Here is a 22,597-nt window from a genome sequence, read left to right as displayed (position 1 = left end):
TTCGAGTTTTCGTACGATAAAAAAACACAATTTCCCATGATTCAACGACGAGCGTGTCACGCGGAACAGGGAAGAACCACTATGAATATTGATACCATCATCTCCAATGGAGGCTGCAGAAGCCAGTTGATCATGTGCTAGTGAACCGGTTCAATCGTTTCACTTGAAAGGGTAAGTGAAGGGTTTGAATCGAGCAGATTGTTTCTTTCGCATGTATTTAATATACCATGTTGATGTTGTCTGTTCAATGGTAATGGCTAAACTGTAGATTATCACACACGCAGACCTCCCTGTTTCAAGTCAGCTGGCATAGCACTGAGAAGCTGATTTAGATAGGACTAGGAACTATAACGAGAAGCACATCATACTAAAAAGTGAAAAGATTTGTATTCAAGATGAGGCTTGTTCACCAAGACCCTTGCACACGCCCCAATAGGTTATTACAATAAAGTCAAGCACTATTGTGCGACGATCATCATATTGAGCCCCTGCCACCTACAGTTACATCATGTAACTATCATGTTTAACGTGTTTCATTCCCCGTTAACACAGGTGACATGGATGGCTTGTGTAGGAGGACAGATTAAAGCCTATTACATTGACACAGTGATCTCAATCTGCCTAAACCAGATTTAACCTTTACGCCTGGCAATTTTGTTTCCATAGTTTGCAATGCCGTTCAGTACCACTACAGTGTTATGTGACACTTGTTTGGGTATAAAGACCTGTATTAATGCAGGTCCGGAGGCAACTCGTTTTTGCAAACGTTAATCATGTGGTCAAGACAGAGATAATGGAACCCGAAGCTATAAGATACATGCCATTAAGGTGCATCGAGGGTTTATCTATGCAACTTTGTCAAAGATGCCTTCCATCTTCCATAACATTAAGTCTGGAAGTCTAAAGATCCCCCCCCAATAAAATAAGCTGGAATATGTAATGTCAATTTTTTTTTATATCAATTCATCATAGAAATGTGGATCAGAAGTATCAACAACCCAACCCATTTACTTGAAATTGGGTTTTCACAACAAAACAGACCCATCGGAACCTCCACCCCTTCTGTTGTTTTATTTAAGGGTCACACATCTTAGTGAACCACCAATGCTGCTGTTGATCACGATACCAGCCATGCCTTTTACCCTGTGTAACCAATACGCTCACTTTCACGAACTACCGGCCCCCGGATCATATAACCAACCCCATTCCCTCGTCAGGAAACTCACCCCTCCTGCGTGTGCCCTTATATATAAGGTTACCCACTTCTGCCTCAACCACCGTCAGGTTCTTAGAAAATGTCTTTATTCTAAGCCAGGTATCAGGTCATTACCATCCGATAGCCTTTGGCATGTGGACGACGACGGACATCTGTCCAATGGAGTGCGGGTTGGATTGCACTGTTTTGTTTTTGTCAGTGTTGTCGGATTGCTGGCCAGAGAGGGTCAGAGTCAATCCCTTCGATTCGGTTCTGGATCAATTGGGTGCTTCCACTGGTTTTGGGAACCCTCCTTTATGTTTTTCTTTTGGAGTTTGAACCAACTTTAACAACGACACGTGAGGCAACCAAACTTTCCCCGAGCCCCACAAGAACAACCAGAACCACAATGTCGACGTCCCCGGCCATCAGGCTACGCTACGAGGAGCTGCTGTTCTACGTGGCCTGCCTGTGTAACTGCTGGTCCCTGGTGCTGTGCGTGTGTGTGTGCGTAGAGGTCGGTGGCTGCAGGGCAGGTGGAGGTGGGAGCGGTCGAGGAGGAGGAGGAGGAGGAGGAGGAGGTGGCGGCGGCATGCGTCTGAGCGGCGGCCGCTGGACGTGGAAGCTTTCCCGCGCCATGCGGCTGGTGCTACGCCGGTGCCGTGCGTGGCGCCGCGGCCACAAGCAGGGCTGGGGCGGCGGGGCGGGGGAGCTGTGCAGCTACGCCAAGCTGCTGCTCCGCTCCCTGTACTACAACAGCCTCACCAACTCGGACACGCTGCTGGACTGTGCCTTCGAGCCCATCTACTGGATCGTTGACAATGTCACCCGCTGGTTTGGAGTGGTGAGTTCCATGATGTTGTTTGTTTATTCATTTCAAGTCATGTGTGAAGGGGCTATGCTTTGTTTGACTTTGCTGCTATGAGACTGAATTTGTTGTTGATTTGATTTTCCGCTTTCTTTCTTCTTCTCTCTACCCCCACCACCCCTGCATGAACTGTCCACACCTCACTTCAACACAACTCCCCTCACTGCTCCTCTGCTCTCCTCTGCTCTCCTCTCATCTCCTCTGCTCTCCTCTCATCTCCTCTCCTCTCCTCATCTCCTCTGCTCTCCTCTCCTCTCCTCTTCCGTCATCTCCTCTGCTCTTCTTTCATCTCCTCTGCTCTTCTTTCATCTCCTCTGCTCTCCTCTGCTCTTCTTTCATCTCCTCTGCTCTCCTCTGCCCTACTGTCATCTCATCTCATCTCCGCTCCTCTCCTGTCATCCCCTCCTCCTGTCCTCTTCTCCCCTCCCCCTCTCTTCTCCTCTCAGGCGTTTGTCAGTCTGGTGGTCCTGCTGATCTCCTCGGTGGTGATCATCGTCTACACGTGCGTGCTGCCCGTCATCCTCAGCACCTACCCGGCCCCCTGGATAGTCTGGCACCTCTTCTGCGGCCACTGGCTGCTGGTAATGGTGGTGTTTCACTACTACAAGGCCACCACGACCCATCCGGGACGGCCACCAAAGGTGATCCAAGGAAGTTAAAATGTTCTCATCGTTAAAGGTGGCTTGACGCCATACAATATGGCTGTGAAATAAGACTGGAAACCTAACAATTGATCATGATGAACAATGAGTCATGTAGTTCGGAAGTGTATGTATCTTGTTTATTAAAAATTAAACCATCACATGTGTAGCTATGAATGTTGTTGAAACTCACACTGGATGTGTTGGTTACTGATTGACTGCTTGACAGGACAGCGTGATTAATGAGATGTCTCGGAGGCTTGTAACTCCTTCCCCCCCCCCCACATCACACCGAGACATCCTCACCCTTTGTCTTCTTCTCTTGGCATCAGGACAAAAGCGACGTCCCGGCGGTGTCCATCTGTAAGAAGTGTATCGTTCCAAAGCCAGCCAGGACCCATCACTGCAGCATCTGCAACACGTAAGACCACCTCAAACAGCCATGAACACAGTTTGGCTCTGGGATGCACTACTTCTGTCTGGCATCAGGCCTTCTTGGTTGAGTGACGGAGAGTCAACTCAACTGTCATTTCTTTCAGCAAATTTGTATATGAAGTGGGATAATCATGTTAATAACATTTACATTTAGCAGACCCCTTTTTTATTTTTATTGGGCGATCACAAAAATTGGGAGCGTTAGAAAAAGTGATGTACGACTTGGTCATAAACAACTGACAATACTGTAGAACCTATAGGTATCAGAACAAAAGTATGGTGCTTTTTATGTTTGTTTCTTAATTAACTAAAGCATTTATTGTTTTTTATCACAGGTGTATTCTGAAAATGGACCACCACTGTCGTATCCTTGTGACTATCGGCCCTCATATTAAGTTGGTTACACGTTTTCACCGATCCTCCATGACTTATGGTTTCCTCGAGATTCGGCAACAACAATTAGTTCTCCGAATCGGCTTCCTTCTCCTGGTGGATTAGGTGTTTTTCCTTAACCCCTCCGTGTCCACAGCGTGGCTGAACAACTGTGTTGGGCATCTCAACCACCGCTACTTCTACTCCTTCTGCCTCTACATGATGCTGGCCTGCATCTACTGCAGCGTCAGCTCCAGGCACATGTTCACGGAGGCCTACAACGCTATAGAGGTGAGTCCCTCACTCCCTCCCCGTCTCTCAGGGTGGTAGCCTGATCCATCTAGCAATCATGTATCTGGAACGACATGCCCACACATGCTGATCTCAGTAGACGGTAGACTTTGGAATGGCTTGTCGAGGCTTATCAACAGTGCATTGTTATAAGACTAGTTTTAGTGACTTGATCACAAAATGTGAGTAAAAAATAAGTGATGCATTTTGTACTTTAGTTTAGCCTTTTACCATTGTTTTTACAGTCGAAATGATTTACATAAATTATTAAAGTAAAAACAAATTAATTTAATATTCAAATGACCTTGGCAAGGACAGCTGGTATCTTTGTTTACCATGAAATACTATCAAACAATAGGGTTAAAGGATAATGGTAATCAAGGAATAGGTTAACTAAACCTGAAGTTACTTCTTCATTTAAGCCAGGGTAACTACATTTTCCTCCTTTCTTCAGATGGATTTTATTTCAGGGCTAGGTTTAAGGGGCCAGTTTTAAATTCCTTTTTCATGGACACACCGTCAGACACACACACACACAAACAACAGCGACAATACAGAATGGAAAACCGGGAATACGATGCGCTGACGGAAGGTGCTGAATATCTCTGCATTCCAGACAACACAGAACATGTTGATTCAGAGTGTGGTGGCGGGAGGCGGGCGGTTTGTTAAGGCTCATTAGCGGTGTGCCTCCTCTATATTAGGTTGTACCTTCAAGGGGTGGAGAGGGGTACAGCGCGAGGGGGAGAGTCGGGGAGATGTGTAGAGCGATTAAAAAGGGAGATCAACGGCACAAGCTCGGATGGCCAAAGGCAGCAAGTGAAACGGGAGACTGCCGCTAGTATCTGTTGGCTGGTCTCGTGTTCAGGAGAGTGGGTTCATCTAAACATTGATTGACGGCCAGATGGTGAACACATAAACTGGAGTACACATTTAATGGGCTGTTTGGAGATTCCACTGGTGCTACCATCGTGTTTTCTGCCCATATTAGTAGTTGTGTTCCATCATTTGGATGTGGGGCCTAAACCATTGTTAGGCTGACCTGTTTATTGAGTTGAGTTAAATGGTTGTGGTTGGGACTTTCCACACAATGTCTTGTAACGCACTGGGAATAAACAATCTATCATACTAAATGTGGATGTAAGTACACAGATGATTAACCCTGTTGAAATTTGCTTACCCCTTTTAACTTTTTTTTTTGTAGGAATTATTCAAGCCCTCTCCTCCGTCCTTCACCTTCAGAGAAACCACCGCTCACAAGGCTATCGTGTTCCTCTGGGTGCTCACCAGGTCAGGAACCGTCTCCACTCTTCACACTTTGTCTTTAACATCTTACCCTGTCCAGAATTACACCGTTTAACCAGCGGATATAAACTATAGCAATGTGAGGTAATGAGTAATTTGCTACATTTAATTTGATAGTTTAGCAGATAGGCTGCTGACTCTTAGCCAAAGGTACTCGGTTCGAGCCCCCAATATTGAATATCAACCATCCGGTGATCTCTGGTCCCTCCCACGACCGAAACACAATTTATACTTGATATAGTAGTTACGTTTTTCTCGGGTGCTTGTCCGATGAAGCAAGCAAACTAGCCAGGGACCTTGTGTTTGGCATCCGCTATTACTTATATCATTACATAGACTACATGATTATTCAATTCGGAGGAAAATCCTCCACTATGAAAACCATCGTTGGTCGCGGCGCTAGTCTCTATGGATCAGAGTGGTAGACAGCAGTCTCAGTTGTAGTGGTGAAGTGGGGTCGGGGTGTAACGTCTCCTCCTCCCAGCTCGGTGGCGGTGGCGCTGGGGGCACTGACCCTCTGGCACAGCATCCTCATCAGCAGAGGGGAGACCAGCGTGGAGCGCCACATCAACCGCAAGGAGATCCGGCGGCTCAGGGAGCTGGGCAAGGTGACGTCCTGGTCCCTGGCCATGTGTGTTGAAGTGAACTGCTGGTTTCAGCACGCGTGTGGAGTCCCCTAGGCGGGATTATACAGTGGCCGCTGTGTTTCTCTGAGGCCTACCCGTTGCTCAGGGAGAGTCACTAAATGTACTCTAAACTTCTCGTCCACTTGGGTGATCGCCTATTTGGCTTTCTCTACCTCTAATCTACCAGCAATCTCTATAGCTGTAACTCTATCTCGCTAGGGCTCTTACTATCTCTATCTTTCTGTGTCTACGCCCCGCTATCATTATCATAGATAGATGGATAGATATCTAATATCTATATCTCCATCATGATGCTGACATCCAGAAAACATCCATTTTGTGGTATCTTGGCTGATTTATTGTCTCCTTTTTTGAATGCAGGTCTTCAGAAACCCATACCACCACGGCCCATTAACCAACTGGAAGATCATGTTTAGCGTGGAGAAGCCCAGGTGAGCTTCTCTAATGTCAACTTCCGTTTTGGAAAGTGATTTATTTATTTAAATTTTAGTAGTAGCAGTGCCCTGAAAGACCATTGCTATAAAACCTTGTCTAAAGTTAGTACAGTAGAGTAGTACGTATATATAATGTGAAATGCTAGTGCATCGCCATAGCACTGCTGGGGAAAGGGGTTTGATGTTAAAGCGTCGACCATATGACATGTAATATGAATGGCCTAACACAGGTCTTCTCACCTCTCTAGTGACTGGGTGACACGGGTGCTCTTGCCTTCCAGCCACCCCCCCATTGGGGACGGGATCACATGGGACTGCGTGTACACCAGGAAGGACCCCATGGCTATCTGACCCTTCATGGATCAATAGTTTCTGCGTCAAGATCTAGCCGTGTCCAGGCTCCAGCTGAACCTCCATCATCTTACTGACTTATGGGGGACAGGAGAACTTCCAGATACATTCCTTTGTTTTCTTTTCTCTGACTTATGTTATTCAGTTGGCTTCTGTCCAACACCAGCAACAGACTCTCAAGTTGCAGATGAAGAAGGATTCTGATGATCACCTTTGCTTCTGAAGCGGCATCAGTACATCATGTTAGGGCTTCTTCATCCTCCTTATCGCCTTTACATCGGTCTAAATGAGATCCAAACGTTGATGGAGCCAAGGTTTAGTTGAGGAGGTCGTTTCTCAGAGCAAACCAAGTAGGAATGTTGGGGGTGTGCGCCCGGGTGGTTCCTGCTGGAATTTTGACGTTTATGGTTTTGTCAAATTTGTGTCGGTTTTTGCTTATTTTCTTTAAAAAGGATCAGGTTTAAATTGTAATTTATTCTTTACATTCACACCTGGAATGAGCACCTTTCAGTGCTTTCCAGTTGGCTTGTCCACCAGCTTTATTATTTGTTCCATTAACATAAAATTTTACTTTTTTATTTGGGCTCAGCCCTGCTAAGCAAGCAGTTGTATTGTTACATTGGTCGTCTGCCATTAGGGTTCATGACCACCACTGGTTTGGATCTACATGGTGCCAAAAAGACTTACCGCAAAACTGTGGAGACTGCTCAGAGAAAGGTCAACTGGAAGACCTTTCTGAAGATCAAACGGTGACCCATGCTATGATACTTACCGAGTGATTCTATTTGTTAAAAACAAATGCTAGAGCTTTACAATGCAAGTCAAGGACCATTGTTGTAAAACATGCATTTCAGTGTAGTTTAGAGTTCCTGTTAGATGTGAATATGAGTCTTTGCCTTGTGAAAATGGCCAGCCTTGAAGGGGACTTTGATAAATGGAGTAACTGCGTATCAGCATGGCGAGTATTCCCCTTGGTTGCCATAGTGAAAGTGGTTTTATCAACCATTGAGAGCTGTGCTCTCCATTAATTGATTTATTTTTTTTTTTATAAAGGAAAACTTCACTTTTGAGTGCAATTGATTAAAGTGTATTTAAGCTTTGTAGAATTAAAATGAAAAACATTTTATACCAATTGCAAAAAAAAAAGTTTAATAACATGTTAATGAAACATTTTAAATATCATCCATACATCCATGGCGTTATTCAGTGTGAGGTACAGTTAGCTGACTGTATTGAGCTGCCTCACCCTCATCTCTTCAAACCCTGGTGAATCCTACTTCCTGTTTGCATCTGTTCAATGTTAATACTTGGTTTACATATACGCACTGCAGCTGGCTTGAAAAAAAATAATACATTAAAGATGTTTTTGTAATCAAATCGATTGACTGAAGTGCTCACGGTTTGGCATTTGTGATATGAATCATTAACGGTTTTTAAGACGTGTACTGAGACCAGAGGGTCTGGCGGGATAGAATATGCGTGTTATATTAAAGAGCCTTGTTTTGTGCCATTGCCTCAAGTGCTCCTTTGAGACGTTCAAGTTATTCAAGCTTGGCTGTTATTCGACCTACACATACATGCCCAGTGTGTGCGGTTTCTCTTCAAACCAGAACCTTTAAACTCTGCCATGTGTGGATCTACACCGCATGTTCAAATGTATTATTTCATATTTAATTTACTACTACTACTACTACTACTTTACATTCTATTTTGTATCCATTCATTGATCAGTCTTATGTTTTTACCCATGAGCAAAGGGGCATATTTCTGGAGCAGCATGTCATTCAGTTTATCTTGCTGCTCTACTCCCCTTACATAATGGCACATAACGATTGTAAACCAAGTAATAACGGCTACTTGGGATGGACTCAATCTATGTCTGCCAAATACATTTCATAATCTTCATTTAAATCTCCCTCCGATTTTGAGCATCATGACAACGTGAACATTGCCACAATCTTCTCAATTGTGCGTTGATAAACAAAGGCAAATAATAATAGTAAAGAAGGAGTTAAAAACCTACGGAGATAGATTTATAGATTTGAAAACGTTGAGTGAAAATCACTTTTGGGTGTGCTCTCCCAGTTGAAGGCCTTGGTGAATGGAATTCAGTCTTGTTTCTGGGACTCTTATCGTGAAGTTCTCTCGCCACTTCCTTTCACCATGAAGATCACCTCCCACCTGGGCTTCCCAAGAGGAACCTAATGAGCACATAGATAAAAGCTGTATTGAATACTTCCAATGCACCTGATTGAAAATCACCCTTAAAGTAACCCTTAAGTGTATTCCTTAGTTGTGACGTTGGCCTCACCAATCTGCTCGAGCCTGCACAGCCACGCTCCTCACCAGCCTCTTTCTGTCGTCCAGAGGCTTGGCCAGTGCCCGCAGAACTCGGGCCCGCAGCGGGATCACCTGGAACACAACCACACTTATAACAGCTAAAAGGTATCACCTGGAACACAACCACACTTAAAACAGAGCTAAAAGGTATCACCTGGAACACAACCACACTTAAAACAGAGCTAAACGGTATCACCTGGAACACAACCACACTTAAAACAGAGCTAAACGGTATCACCTGGAACACAACCACAACAGAGCTAAAAGGTATCACCTGGAACACAACCACACTTAAAACAGCTAAAAGGTTTCACCTGGAACACAACCACACTTAAAACAGAGCTAAAAGGTATCACCTGGAACACAACCACACTTAAAACAGAGCTAAACGGTATCACCTGGAACACAACCACAACAGAGCTAAAAGGTATCACCTGGAACACAACCACACTTAAAACAGCTAAAAGGTTTCACCTGGAACACAACCACACTTAAAACAGAGCTAAACTGTATCACCTGGAACACAACCACACTTAAAAACAGAGCTAAACGGTATCACCTGTAACACAACCACACTTAAAAACAGAGCTTAAACGGTATCACCTGGAACACACAACTACACAGAGCTAAAAGCATTACCTTGAACCCACCCACATGGTTAAACAGGGCTCACTGACCTAGGGTCACCACCTGGACTACACCCACATGGTTAAACAGGGCTCACACAGACCTAGGGTCACCACCTGGACTACACCCACATGGTTAAACAGGGCTCACACAGACCTAGGGTCACCACCTGGACTACACCCACATGGTTAAACAGCGCTCACACAGACCTAGGGTCACCACCTGGACTACACCCACATGGTTAAACAGCGCTCACACAGACCTAGGGTCACCACCTGGACTACACCCACATGGTTAAACAGCGCTCACACAGACCTAGGGTCACCACCTGGACTACACCCACATGGTTAAACAGCGCTCACACAGACCTAGGGTCACCACCTGGACTACACCCACATGGTTAAACAGCGCTCACACAGACCTAGGGTCACCACCTGGACTACACCCACATGGTTAAACAGCGCTCACACAGACCTAGGGTCACCACCTGGACTACACCCACACTCACGGCTAACAGGGTCAGTATAAATGATTGATTTACCTCGTGCTCAGGGAAGCGCGACATGGCATGGAGACACCGCAATGACTCTATCCTTACAGTCTGGGAGAAAGAAAAAACACACAAAACAGATACAGGAAAGAAGCATAGAGGAAGAGATAAAAGATGAAGGGATCAAGAGAGAGAGAGGAAGCAGATAAAGAACTCATTACAATGACAGACAATCACTTTTGCAAGAGTGGGGGACACTCGGCACTGATAATTCAAAGCTCCTCTTGAACCTAGTGCGCCCTCGTCCTTGACGCACCACCCAGTACTGACCATGGTGGGGCTGCAGGTGAGGGCCAGCAGCCGGCTGACCAGGGCCTCCAGCTGCTGGATGAGGGCGGGGGGAGGCTCAGTGAGGACGGGCACCAGGCAGGACAGGGTGGACAGCTGGACGCCCTGGTCCGGACACGACAACGCCTCCAGCAGCAGGGAGAGGAGCTGGAAGGATACCGTGGTTACGTTTAATATCAGGGGAAACGGCGCCCTCTGCAGGAACCAACGGGGAACCACACATATCCTACCAAGGTTGAATGAACCAACCACGTCAGGGATAACGCAGAAAGAGAGCAGCGCGAGATAGAGATAGTGAGGACCATAGTCAAGCCTTACGATGAGGCTGAGGCAGAGTTCCCTAGCCTGGTCAAGGTCCTTTTGTAGATTGATCAGAATCATTAGACTAAGAAACATCCATTCCTTATTTTTCAGTCCTCTGGTTATGATTAAGAACGAGTAAAAGCCATTGGTACTGACGTCGCTAGCCGACTCCCCTTCTTGAAGTCCCTCCATGGTCCCATGCGTTCTACTCACCGCTGGTAACTCGGTGAGCTGAACCTCTTTGGGCAGGCTGCTGACCAGGTGGGACAGGGCTTTCAAGTAGGATGACTTTGTGTCTATTGAAGGAAAAACAGATGGTTACATTTCATAGATTCAAGTTAGGGCTGAACGATTAATCGAAATGAAACCGACATCGCGCTGTAATAGAACGCGATTTGCAAATATCAAAGGCTGCGATTAAAAGGTATAATCAATTTTTAATTCACCTCAAAATATAGGCCTGGCCTAAAGGGAAGAGCAGTTTATATGTTGATTGCTTCCATTGTTGTGTTAAATAATTAAATAATCGCGTGATAAATCTGAATCGCATTATCGGTCGAAATGATCACAATTAGATTATTTCCCCAAATCGTTCAGCCCTAACTCAAATGTACAAAGCTAAAGCAGTTTGTGCTACCACGTGTACCTGGCGCGGCGGAGTTGAACCCCTGCAGCAGCTTGGCCGAGTTCTCGGTGAAGAAGCGCTGGCGGTACATGATGCGCACGTCGGCGTGGCAACCGCGGTTCAGGACGTCGGCCGAGTCGCTCATGAGCAGGGAGAAGCCGTCGCCCACCATGGGCCCCAGCTCCCGGTCCCCCAGCAGGGCGAAGAGCTGCGCGCGCGCACACACACACACACACACACACACACACACACACACACACACACACACACACACACACACACACACACACACACACACACACACACACACACACACACACACACACACACACACACACACACACACACACACACACACACACACACACACTTTAAGACTGCCCACATGTGTGTGTCTCTTGGGGGATATTATTTTTTGGGGGGGCAATGCACACCAATCAGTTTGTTGTGTTGGGATTTTAAGTTTAGATTTGGGAATGTAAAGAATTGAATTATTATTTAATTATTAAGATTAGACAGGATTCTAATAATCATAGACGAAATCTGGGATAAATACTACTACTACTACAACACTGTGTGTACATGTCTGTTGTGTCTTACCTTGTCCGTCAGTGCCGTAGAGAGAGGGTGGTATCTGAGCAGCAGGCCCTTGGCCAGCTGAAGACAAAGAGAGGACAATTTACTGGACAATCACAGACCCATTTGATTTCTCTGGTCTGATCGGATCAAAGACGATGGACCATTGAGCCTCTGGAATCGTCCTTCCTTCCTACTATTGAAGCAACACGTGGTTGTTGGTTGAAGAGGGGAGCTGGTGGACGTCTTACCCAGAGCAGCAGGGTGAAGGCCTGGGTGCGGTGAGGAGAAGCCGGGGAGTCCAACTCACTGGACACTCTCTTGGTGCTGCGCTGGATCAAGGCATTAAGAGAATCCCCTGAAAAACACAATCCACCGGAAAACTATCAGACATCATCTAAACACAGCATTAAAGCATATATAATGAGAGCTGGCTAAACCAGTAGAGAGTTTAACTGTTGAGAGACGGTCGAATCCGACATTGTGTACGGTTGTGTTCCTCCGGCCTCGTGTGCCGGTGTGAGCCCACTGAACTGACCCGCGGGCCTCTTGTTGACCAGGCCGGCGTAGCACTTGGCGGCGGAGGTGTAGGACGGGACGTGGCCACAGGTGATGCTCAGCTCCTCCAGCTGCTCCATCAGTCGCTCCACCTGGGGCACCTCCACCTGGATGATGGGTTAGCCATACGGTCGTTAGCTGCAGCCCGAATGGTGAAGGGTTCTGTTGTACCCCGTTGGTCTCTTTTGGATTGAACAACCGTTTTCAATGGTGACCTGCTCAAGATGGAAGCATTAGACAACAGCAACGTAACGGGTGTGCAAAGGACCATGAACACACGTACGTTACGTTTATAGTTTTGAACCGGCAATATCTTCATGTTCTTGGTAGATAGACAACATGAGTTAAACAATCTTCTCGAGATACGTTTACATGGATACTTGCAATGGAACTGTGTGGGTCACCATTTTGAAAGCAGTCATAGTTTGCATCGTGAAGTGTTAAGGTGGACTTACGCTGCGAGGCAGGGAACACACGCAGGCCATGAGCAGACACACCGTCTGGGAGCAACACCAGGACCCCCCCTGCTGTTAGGGTTAGCAGCAGAGAAACAGAGGAGTGAAGGTCTCCAGTAGGTTAAGATGCTAATGACAACTGAAGAGAGCGGAAAGCCGCATCAGAGACAACAATGGATTATTGATATACCTGAAGAGAATCTGAGGAACGATTCTTTTTCCTTTGCATTGCTAACTCAATAAAGAATCGAGAGTTTCCCTGTTTGAGAGTATTGAACTAGGAATAAATGTATTTCCGTCTCAAAAGTTCTACATTAAACAATACAAAGAAATAAATTAATCAAATCAAATGGTGCTAGGCTGTGTATGAAGGACAACATCCTCCCAACTACCGACTTTTGATAGTGTCACTTTGTAAAAAAAGGGTTTGTTTTCGACAAGTAACACCGACCAACCTACAGTGTACACTCATTGAAGACAGGATCAACGACCTACGTGGACCCAGACATCGTGCATCGTTCTGACCTTAAGCAGCTGGATGTGTGGAGGGAGGGAGTTGTCAGACAGGAAGGAGACATCATCTTCCAGGAATAGAGATACCGCCCTGGAAGCCATTTTCCCGGCCAGCCTGATGATAAACAGGAAACCACATCAGCCTTACCAAACTCTACCACAGTGTGACTTCACGAGACAACTGACAATGAGGCTGGGGGAGGGCAACGGATATGAGATGATATCCGTTCTTACTGTGAGGTTATTGACGACATATGTCGATCATATCATTTATTGACATCTACGATAATAATGTGACTATGCGTAAGTGTATAGGTTTTTATATAGTGTATAAAATAAGACCAAACAATTTTGAACTTTTTACTTTTAGGCTATTGTGGGTTTACATCAAATTAATACTTTCAGTGCTTTGCTAGGTAAATTTTTCACTGCATTTTGTTCCAAAAAATTTTTCTCGTATTTTTCAGAAAACGAATGGGTAGAATGTGGGTTGATAAGGTTTACTCTATAGACTCAAATAGGTCTGACCAAAAGCGGCTTACTATTGCCATTTCTTTTACATGTCTTATTGGGTTGATTTGAGGTTCCAGGAGCGTATAGGGTAGTACTGACTCAGGTTGTAGTTTAGCACAGGCGCTGCTGATGACTCCCACCATGGCAGACAGGACTGCCTCCTCCACCAGGGGACTACGATTCCCAGGAGACCCCTCACCTGTCAAAACGTACACCCAATTTCAATCAAATGTGTGTAAAAACAACACCGTCTTAAATCTATTTTTAAAATTGTATTAAGGATCTCATCATTGCTGATGGCTTGTGAAAGGAGGGTTGCTGGTTTAAATCCTTAAACCAGCAATGCGTTTTAACAGTTGAGAGATGCAGATGAAAGGTTTGTAATACAGTCAATTCCAAATAGCGTCATATTCTGTAATTTCATGGCAAAAAATCCCTTTTGCTTGCCTTGAAGCGCTGCCTGTAGAGCCAGAGTCAGTAGTCGCGGGATGATGATGTCATGAAAGAAGCGCCCAGTCTCCTCAGAGTCCAGCGCCTGGTCGGCTATCCTCTGGAGGCTGAAGCACACGGCCACCACCTCGTCCACAGAGAAGCCCCCCCTGCCTGCAGTGACATTAGACAGACCCTTCATTTATTCATCCAGGATGGGAAATGTGGGCGTCACAACAGAGATCAATGTTTTATTTTAATCTAAATAATTGTATTCTATAGACAGAATATCATTATGAAGAGTTGGGGTAGACATTATCAACAGTATATTAGACATACTATCATTGAAACTATGCATAGATAAATGCTAAAAATTATTTTACATCATATAGGCCACAAAGTACTTGTTATACACCAGCTGATCGAGAGCGAGAGAGAGCGAGAGAGAGCCTTAACAGCTTGCCTGTGTGTGCTGACTTGAGGACCTCAAGGAGGACAGGCGCACTTTCCCGGACAACGCTTGGCTGGGTGGAGACGGCCGCCAGGGCGGACACACACCGCTGACGCACTGCATGCTGGGAGCTCTCATTTGACGGCGTGCAACCGTCGCCTTGGACCATGGGCTCTGAGGCACAACAGAGTGGAAGATATTTAATGTGAAAATGTATACTAGTTAACAATACGTGATCTTGGATCCAGCTGTTAATCAATGTGATCTGGGTACCTGCATCTCATTTCACTGTAAGTCACTATGGATGACACTCAGCACTTCTACTTTAGTCTGATACAGTGATGACTATGTCTCGTGTTCCACCAGGGATGGCGCTGTTCCTGCCATTTGCCTTGCACAACTTGGCGGTTACCATTTGGATGGACCTCTACTATAGGCCAGAACCAAGAGCTTACCAGAGAAGATCTGCTGTTTGAGTGTTGGGACCATTTTGGTGATAAATACTGTTGGGTGCAGTCTGGACAGAGATTCGGCACATACGATGACGGAGACACTGGATGGACAGACAGATAGAAGCTCGCTCAGGCATGGAAAAGATGTGGTTTAAAGCGTCATTTGATATCAAATCTCGGTTCATCTGTAAAAGGAAGAACTGAAAGCCAAAAAAAGGATACACACCCTAAAGCTGAATGCTATGACTGTAACCGCAGTTGTCTTACATTATCTTATTAAAGTGTCCTGCCTGTCTATTAATTTAACTGTATAAATCCACATGAGAAATTATATTTTGGATATGTTCTGCCTGAATGTGTGAGTGGACTGCCCCTCATCTAACCTGACTTTGCTGTCGTCCTCCTCCAGGATGAGCCTGTTCAGATGATCCACCGCCCGCTCCACGTCACTCTCCAACAGCAGACCTTGGAGCGGTAGAGAGACACATCACATGAAGGGGAGAACAAGAAGGTCAGAAGGTCTTCATGGGAGAAAACTTGTTTCAAAGCTGATGTAGTGATGTCACTTCCCAGAGGCCCAATTATGGCAAGGTACATTTAAACGCAAATAATGATGTGCTTGCGTCTCCCTGCTTTGATGTCTAGCAACAGATCTAAAGATTTAATAAACGCCAACCATTCGAAGTTTAACAATATATCCACTAGATCATTGTTGAGTGTGTGGGGTTGATGGCTGATTTAGGATTTTTTTTGACGCCTGGCCCGAGTCAAACTGATTGGAGGAGCCACCTGGGTGGCGCGTAGCAGTAACCATTGTTACAATCATTGTTTGTTCATACCCTGTTTTCGAAGATAGTAGCATTTGTTGATTCTGTAGATGCACGCATACAGTGTTTAGTGTGTAACTACCGTTCTGCTGTCCCAGAGCAGAGAGGACCCGCATGGACGTGACCTGGAGGTCAGAGTTGTTCTCCGCCAGCGCAGAAAACACCACAGCACACAGAGCGTCCCGCTGGGCCAACAGCACAGTCTGACCTGTGGGAGAGGGTGGTGGGAAGGGATGGGTGAGGGGAGCAACATGACTCCAACTTGAGGCATGGCGGGGTAGGCAGTGCCTCTTGAGTTCTGGTTATGAAGGGTTGTGAAGGCTAACCCTTTTGTGTTTTGCCGTTGATCTCGTCTGAGTAGGTCGGAAATATTTGCCTTAGAAAAATGCATTGCACTAATGAGAAATACGTCTACAAAAGCCGGTCTAGGAATGTTTGTGACACCTAGTCTGTTCCTGTAAGATGTGTATGACCTCGAGCCGGTTTCAGACGAGCATAGTTGTGGACTCACCGTCGTCTTCTGACTGGCTGGTGTTTTTCACCGTGTGGATGAATCCCTGCAACACCTCTAGGATAGTACGCCTGTGGGCACACTAAATGGATATTGAAGTGAGAAAAATTCCTCTATCGATCTATCCATCCACAATCACACACATTTTCCTGACATACCTGAGTCCTGCTGTTGTACTGCTCCACGAGACCAGGTATGACGACGGCTGCCACTATATGACTTGCCCTGTAGGAGGCGCTACAGGCAGCCTGAAGGAGCTTGGCACTGGGCCACACCAGCTTCAGGTCTGGCTCAGAGAGGTGATGCTGGCAGTCTGAGGACACAGAGAACAGCGTACACAAATCCTCCATTTGGTTGGGATTAACAGTGGAGGGCAGGCTGTAGCGAATTGGATTACAGAGGGACAAAACATTTGTACTACTATGAGCACAACTCATAGTTGGCCAATTAAAAAGGAACCAATTAAGAGTTAACCAATCATGATTCTCATTTTGGTGCAAAACCGCAATAGCAAAAGGGCTTCACAAGGAAAACAACCACATATAAAAAGGGTTTAAAATTAACAGATGCAGAAAGGGAGAGAGGTAGAAAGATGACGCATGACTTGACAGTTGAACATGCTCTTAATGGAGAGCATACCTTTGAGGACCACGTCCAGGAAGGCGTTGAGGGAGTCTTCAGAGTCGGAGCTGAGGATGGCGCGAGAAAGACAGGAGGTCAGAGCCGTGAGGGCGGCCAAGCCAGCACCTTCCACGCGCTCACTCGCCGTTTGGAAGACCTGAGAGCATCCAGGAAAAGGAGCATCAGCTCAGTTAGCTCTCCTTGATTAAGATCAGCTTAGTTACCTAGCCTTGATTCGGATATGTTTAGTTATCTTCAGATTATTTTAGTTAGATAGCCTTAGTTCTGAATAGTTCAGATGCCTCTTTCAGGACTAAGTGAGATAGAAAATAAAAATAAAACAGTGACATGTGTACGACTATATAATAAGAGATACTTCAGACGGTACGAATATATAAGACAAACAAAGCATCAAAAAGTCTTGAATCACCTGTGCTTGCGTGTTTGTATTTGTCGTTGGTTTGCACAAACCTCTATGCCATTATCGACTACTCTAAAACGTACCTCTCTGCGTATGGAGGTCCAAAGCCCAGAGAGGAATTCTGCAAGGTCCTTGTGTTCGTATGTAGACAAGCACGCGGTCTGGAAGGGAAAAAGAAACCACACTGTCTGACCACGCCATTGTTCCACATTCATTTCTGTCACAATTTAATGACTTTTTTCGTGCCCACAACGTTAAACTACCACTTAAAAATGAAGCTGCAGCCTTGGGATGCTGGTCTACTAATCAACAGGCGTTTCACATTCCATCTTTAGTTCTCAAACCTAGAATGCATTGTGGGAGACAACCTATAGATAGACATTTGCTATTTAATGTAGGATTCAAATTCCTTCTACCCAGCAAACGTTTGGGAATAATAAAGTAATGTGAGTGCATATGAGATAGCGATGTGAAATGGAAATTAAGAGGACTTCACTTACCAGGGTCTGAAGCGAATCAATCTTAGCACTCTGAATATCTGAGTCCAGCTTCTCGATGATGAGGGGCAGGAGGAACTACCAGAGGTCAGAAACAGACAAGGAGTTGAACTACTTGATGCAACAAAATGAACATTCAATGTTTGAAGTGATACTGATGGGGAATGTAGGTCTTATCAAAAGGTATTCCCATTTCCAAAAGAAACATTTCTAAATCAGTTCAGCCGTTTGTTAGAGAATTTAATTAGTAAAGCTATTTAGGATCATAACACGGGATGACTCCAATATCAACATTGCACAAGTCTTGCTGAATAACATTTTCATGTCTGCCGGACCAAATCTATTGCAAACTAGCTATAGAAATATGTATTTCAATATGGCAGATTAAAAAAATATTTGTATTCTTATGTCGCCTTCTCTTACTTTGAACTTTTCTTGTTGCATTTGTGACAACTGAAATAATTTTTTGGGGGATTAATAAGGTGTTATCCCATGTTATCGTACAAAGGCACCGACAAAACATGAATCTTGAATAGCGACGGAAATTATAGAAACAAATCCCAAAAGTAGCATAACAAGTATGGTACTAGAAGTAGAAGGAGTGTTTTGAAGTACCTCAGCAAAGCGGGGAGTTCCAGCGAGCACAGCCCTCAGAGAAAGGATCAGTGTTTCCTGAGTGATGCCATGGGGGTCATTAGGCGGCTAGGGGTCACAGACATGGAAAAGAGAATACTTGTTAGTTTCGTAAAAGAAACAATACGGGTTCCTTGAGATGGAGGGCGGGGGAAGTCGTAAAGATATATCCTGATGAAATAAGGCAAGGGGCCTAGTTGCCAAGATAAGCTCCCCTACTTCAAACTAAATCATTTTCATCACATAATTGTGGAGCATCATCATCTACAGAAAGAAAGAACATCTTAAGCTATATGCCATCATTTCAAGATAACCATTTTGTATCTGCATTAACTAACATCTGCATTATTATTCAGCATTAAAAACAAAATAATATCATTATTATATGTTCTACACCGACTTAAAGCCGAACTTGGTAACATTTACATTTAGCAAGACACTTTTATCCGAAGCGACTTACATCCATTCATACACACATTCCCACACCGCCGGCGGAGTCAACCATGCATGGCGACAGCACGCATAACCAAACTGATACCAAACAACCAGGCTCCATTAACTACTCGAACCGTATGCCAGTTGCCTGTTGAGATAAACACGGTCATGAGCCACTACGGCTTTTGTCTGGTTTTTGCAACCGCCCTCACAGCGACCCCGTCACGGCGGCAGAGACAAAGCAAACGCACGAGCAAACAGACGACATTTCCTGTGCAGATTTATCCCATTAGCCCTCTGAACTAGGACGGTGGAGTATGATGCCGGTCTGTTGGCTCTGTGACGTGGGCCAGCCGTCTGCTCCCAGACTCATATTGACACTCCCCTGTGTTATTGTTTCCCCCCCCCCCTCCCCCCCCCCCCCCCGCCGGTCGGGGTCGGGCAAGGCCACAGGAAGTCTGGGATGACATTAGTGTCTGCTAGGTTTATTGGGTTCCATCTTGTTCTTCGGTGTGAGTGTGGCAGCTGAACAAACAGGGACTCACAGGGCTGAAGTCGACAGGGAAATAGCAGGACGTCACCTCAAAGAGCTCCTCTGCGAATTTACCTACCGACGGCAAACATAAAGACAGAGGGGATTAGCGTCTGAATTACTATGTAATGACGTCCAACTGTGGAAGGCAAGGGGGTGTGTGTGCGTGTGTGTGTGCGCGTGTGCGTGTGCGTGTGTGTGCTCACCCAAATCGTAGCCTCTATGGATGATGTTGTTGGCGATCTGAAAGGCCAATACAAGATTCCTGGGGTCTCTCTCGCCATCCATTGATTGGACGAAACCGAACACAAAGTCTGCCCCCAAACCTTTGAGTTCTGGTGAATGGAACGAACAGGTGAACAGTTCAAACTGTTTAACAGACATCTCAATGTGACAAGGAGGAGAGAGTTGATACAGTCGGTCTCATCTCACCTGCTTCTCTGGACTCCATGAGGTTTAGGAGCATGTTGTACACAGTGGCTCGCTCTGCCAGCATCAGGGACTAACACACACACACACACACACACACACACACACACACACACACACACACACACACACACACACACACACACACACACACACACACACACACACACACACACACACACACACACACACACACACACACACACTTTAGTACAACTACCTAGTTGAATGATAAGCAACATTTATTTCGGTATTTATGTAAGTATTTATTATGAAACAACCTTTTCCTTTAACTTCCATGGCCTATCTCTATATATATAATTATTAATCTTTTTAAAAGATCGAGGAATAAATATATAGAGAATCAATACAAACATCAACCTTTTTATGACACACAAGGAGCAATGAAGAACTTTAACGGATGTGTAAATTAACAATGCAACAAAAGGACAATGCAGACTTACTTGGACATGAGTATCCTGGAACAGAGAGCGTAGCATGGACACTGCAGAACCAGCGGGCAACAGTGAGCTTTTGGTCTGGGAAAGCACACATAACATGGTTACCACAACTGACAGTGTAGTGGTCCCTCCAATAGCAACATGCTAATGTAAGGAAGACAAGATATGCGTTCTCTTGATTTCAAGAGAAAAGCGACAATCCACTCACCAAAGCCTTCAGCCCTTGTAAGACAAAGGGTATAATAACATAGTGGTCCTTCAGTCTGTTTTCATAGAAAGCAATGAGCACTTCCACTGAAAACGGAAAATGAATACATAGTAAAATTGTTAGAAATAGAAAATAATTGTAAATTACTGGAACTGAACGATTCCCAATGCCTTTAGGTAGCTATTGTTCACTATTTGGCTTGATAGATAGATAGATAGATAGATAGATAGATAGATAGATAGATAGATAGATAGATAGATAGATAGATAGATAGATAGATAGATAGATAGATAGATAGATAGATAGATAGATAGATAGATAGATAGATAGAGGTCGAAGAAGCCAGATAATTCTTAATTAATATATTGTTACACATATTAATAAAGCTTTCTAATTGGTTGGTCAGTTGGCCCAGTGAGTGAGTCCAAGCTCACCAAGACCGAGGTACAACAATTTACTTTTTTACTTTCCTTCTTTGTGTATAAAAACACAATGTGCATTGAACCTCTATGGCCGTCTACCTTCACTCTCTGAAAGGTCTCCATAGCACTGCTGAATGACCAGGGACAGCAGCTGAACCCCTCTGGCTCTTGTGTGAGGAGTGTTGCTTGTTAAACTCGGGCTGTACATGGAGAAGAAAATCACTCTTTATTTACATAGCGAGTCTCGTGCAATACTGCAATACAAAGTAACAATTCAAAAAGTATAACCTAGAGTTAAGTTTAAGAGGTAGAGAGGCAAACCAGAAAGATCACACTCTACGTGATGTGGTGGAACTTTTAGATTTTAAATGTTAAATACAACCCAGTATGTCTCCTGGGTTGTATTTAACATTTCCACGTAACCAGGATTTTAGATATACTTGAATAATGTAATCCTGATGGGTATTAGCCAGCCTAAATGCTTAGGACTCAGCTGTCCATTGTTCAGGGCAGTTGGTCCAAAGTTTTTGTGTATTTCGGTTTAAAAGGCTGGACAGGGTTGAGGATGGATGTAATTAAGCCATATCTTACCCAAGTGCTTCCACTAACTGCAGTATTGTAAACTTCTTAGCTTGAACGCCTGTGAAGAAAATAGAAATCAAAAACTAAGCGACGTGACATTCGACAAGACAACATATAAGTTAAAGTCATTACTAGTGGGGTCATGGTTCAAGGTTCATTGACAGGACAGGGCAATAGGGACAACAGGTTAACCTGTCAGAAACTAACACCCCATATAACTAAAAGCAGGCTTTCAAATATTACAATTTGATTTGACAGTGATGCGTAATACAAGTCGATCTTGTAAAGTCATTAATCAAAGTATCGCTAAATTATTCAATTGTCATTTCTGGTAGATTTTATACCATGCGGTGTATCTCCTAAAAACACCCTCTGGATGTTGCAATGGTATGCTAACATAGCTAGCACATGCTGGGTAGAGCAGCGGATGCATCAATGAAGCTGTCATTGTATGCCAACACTGTCAATTACGTTCCTGCATGAGGTTGTTTGAGAAATAGAACCGAGCTTTTACCAGTAGCTGTGTCATTGGCCTTGCTGTCTTGCAGTCCAGTAACAAATTCTTCAACCAGAGACACCAGCAAGGCACTGTCCGCAGCCATCGTTCCTTGGTTCCTGATGGGTATTACGCATGCGCAAAAAGTTTTAACAAAACCAGCACACTTTCCTCTAGTTATATTTAGTGACTGAAGTATATTCAGTCACTAAATGGAAACAATTTCCAACGATAAATAAAAACAAACATTTGAATGCACACTGGCTTTATCGGAATAACAAATGTGTACACACTATTTTGCAT

At 44.8% G+C, this 22,597-nt stretch overlaps 2 protein-coding genes across 4 annotated transcripts; one reads left to right on the top strand and one right to left on the bottom strand.

The window, feature by feature from the left end:
* The first annotated feature begins 29 nt into the window (after positions 1 to 29).
* zdhhc16b (zinc finger DHHC-type palmitoyltransferase 16b) lies at positions 30 to 7,889 on the top strand. Of its 2 annotated transcripts, none has more exons than XM_060036477.1 (10): positions 30 to 171; positions 1,711 to 2,039; positions 2,510 to 2,704; positions 3,037 to 3,125; positions 3,475 to 3,503; positions 3,669 to 3,802; positions 5,007 to 5,092; positions 5,592 to 5,715; positions 6,115 to 6,185; positions 6,437 to 7,889. In XM_060036477.1, the coding sequence occupies exons 2-10, from the start codon at positions 1,788 to 1,790 to the stop codon at positions 6,537 to 6,539; spliced, it is 1,083 nt and encodes a 360-aa protein (XP_059892460.1). In that variant the 5' UTR covers positions 30 to 171; positions 1,711 to 1,787; the 3' UTR covers positions 6,540 to 7,889. The 2 variants fall into 2 exon arrangements, with proteins under 2 accessions (XP_059892460.1, XP_059892458.1); XM_060036475.1 differs by having other exon boundaries at positions 6,419 to 6,980.
* Positions 7,620 to 22,445, bottom strand: mms19 (MMS19 homolog, cytosolic iron-sulfur assembly component). Of its 2 annotated transcripts, none has more exons than XM_060036472.1 (31): positions 22,313 to 22,445; positions 21,808 to 21,856; positions 21,316 to 21,416; positions 20,795 to 20,880; positions 20,590 to 20,664; positions 20,129 to 20,198; positions 19,903 to 20,031; positions 19,710 to 19,771; positions 18,712 to 18,798; positions 18,100 to 18,174; positions 17,683 to 17,760; positions 17,197 to 17,335; positions 16,716 to 16,870; positions 16,558 to 16,639; positions 16,129 to 16,254; positions 15,603 to 15,684; positions 15,223 to 15,320; positions 14,780 to 14,941; positions 14,335 to 14,490; positions 13,987 to 14,086; positions 13,387 to 13,489; positions 12,862 to 12,933; positions 12,387 to 12,513; positions 12,100 to 12,206; positions 11,873 to 11,929; positions 11,294 to 11,480; positions 10,861 to 10,943; positions 10,327 to 10,491; positions 10,048 to 10,107; positions 8,851 to 8,951; positions 7,620 to 8,740 (listed from the first exon to the last, which is right to left on the bottom strand). In XM_060036472.1, the coding sequence occupies exons 1-31, from the start codon at positions 22,398 to 22,400 to the stop codon at positions 8,710 to 8,712; spliced, it is 3,093 nt and encodes a 1,030-aa protein (XP_059892455.1). In that variant the 5' UTR covers positions 22,401 to 22,445; the 3' UTR covers positions 7,620 to 8,709. The 2 variants fall into 2 exon arrangements, with proteins under 2 accessions (XP_059892455.1, XP_059892456.1); XM_060036473.1 differs by having other exon boundaries at positions 12,862 to 12,930.
* Between the last annotated feature and the right edge of the window lie 152 nt (positions 22,446 to 22,597).

This window comes from Gadus macrocephalus, chromosome 18, assembly GCF_031168955.1.
Source record: "Gadus macrocephalus chromosome 18, ASM3116895v1".
In the NCBI taxonomy this organism is placed as follows: Eukaryota; Metazoa; Chordata; class Actinopteri; order Gadiformes; family Gadidae; genus Gadus; species Gadus macrocephalus.
Note: the sequence above shows the minus strand (reverse complement) of the source record. Positions and strands in the feature narration are given on the sequence as shown.

Coding starts and splice junctions, on each gene's coding strand:
- zdhhc16b (XM_060036475.1), top strand. CDS start 1,788: ATGCGTCTGAGCGGCGGCCGCTGGACGTGGAAGCTTTCCCGCGCCATG. Junction 2,040..2,509: donor TCACCCGCTGGTTTGGAGTG/GTGAGTTCCATG, acceptor TTCTCCTCTCAG/GCGTTTGTCAGTCTGGTGGT. Junction 3,126..3,474: donor CACTGCAGCATCTGCAACAC/GTAAGACCACCT, acceptor TTTTTATCACAG/GTGTATTCTGAAAATGGACC.
- mms19 (XM_060036472.1), bottom strand. CDS start 22,400: ATGGCTGCGGACAGTGCCTTGCTGGTGTCTCTGGTTGAAGAATTTGTT. Junction 18,175..18,711: donor GAACTCCCCGCTTTGCTGAG/GTACTTCAAAAC, acceptor GACCTCTGGTAG/TTCCTCCTGCCCCTCATCAT. Junction 15,685..16,128: donor TGCTCTGGGACAGCAGAACG/GTAGTTACACAC, acceptor TACCGCTCCAAG/GTCTGCTGTTGGAGAGTGAC.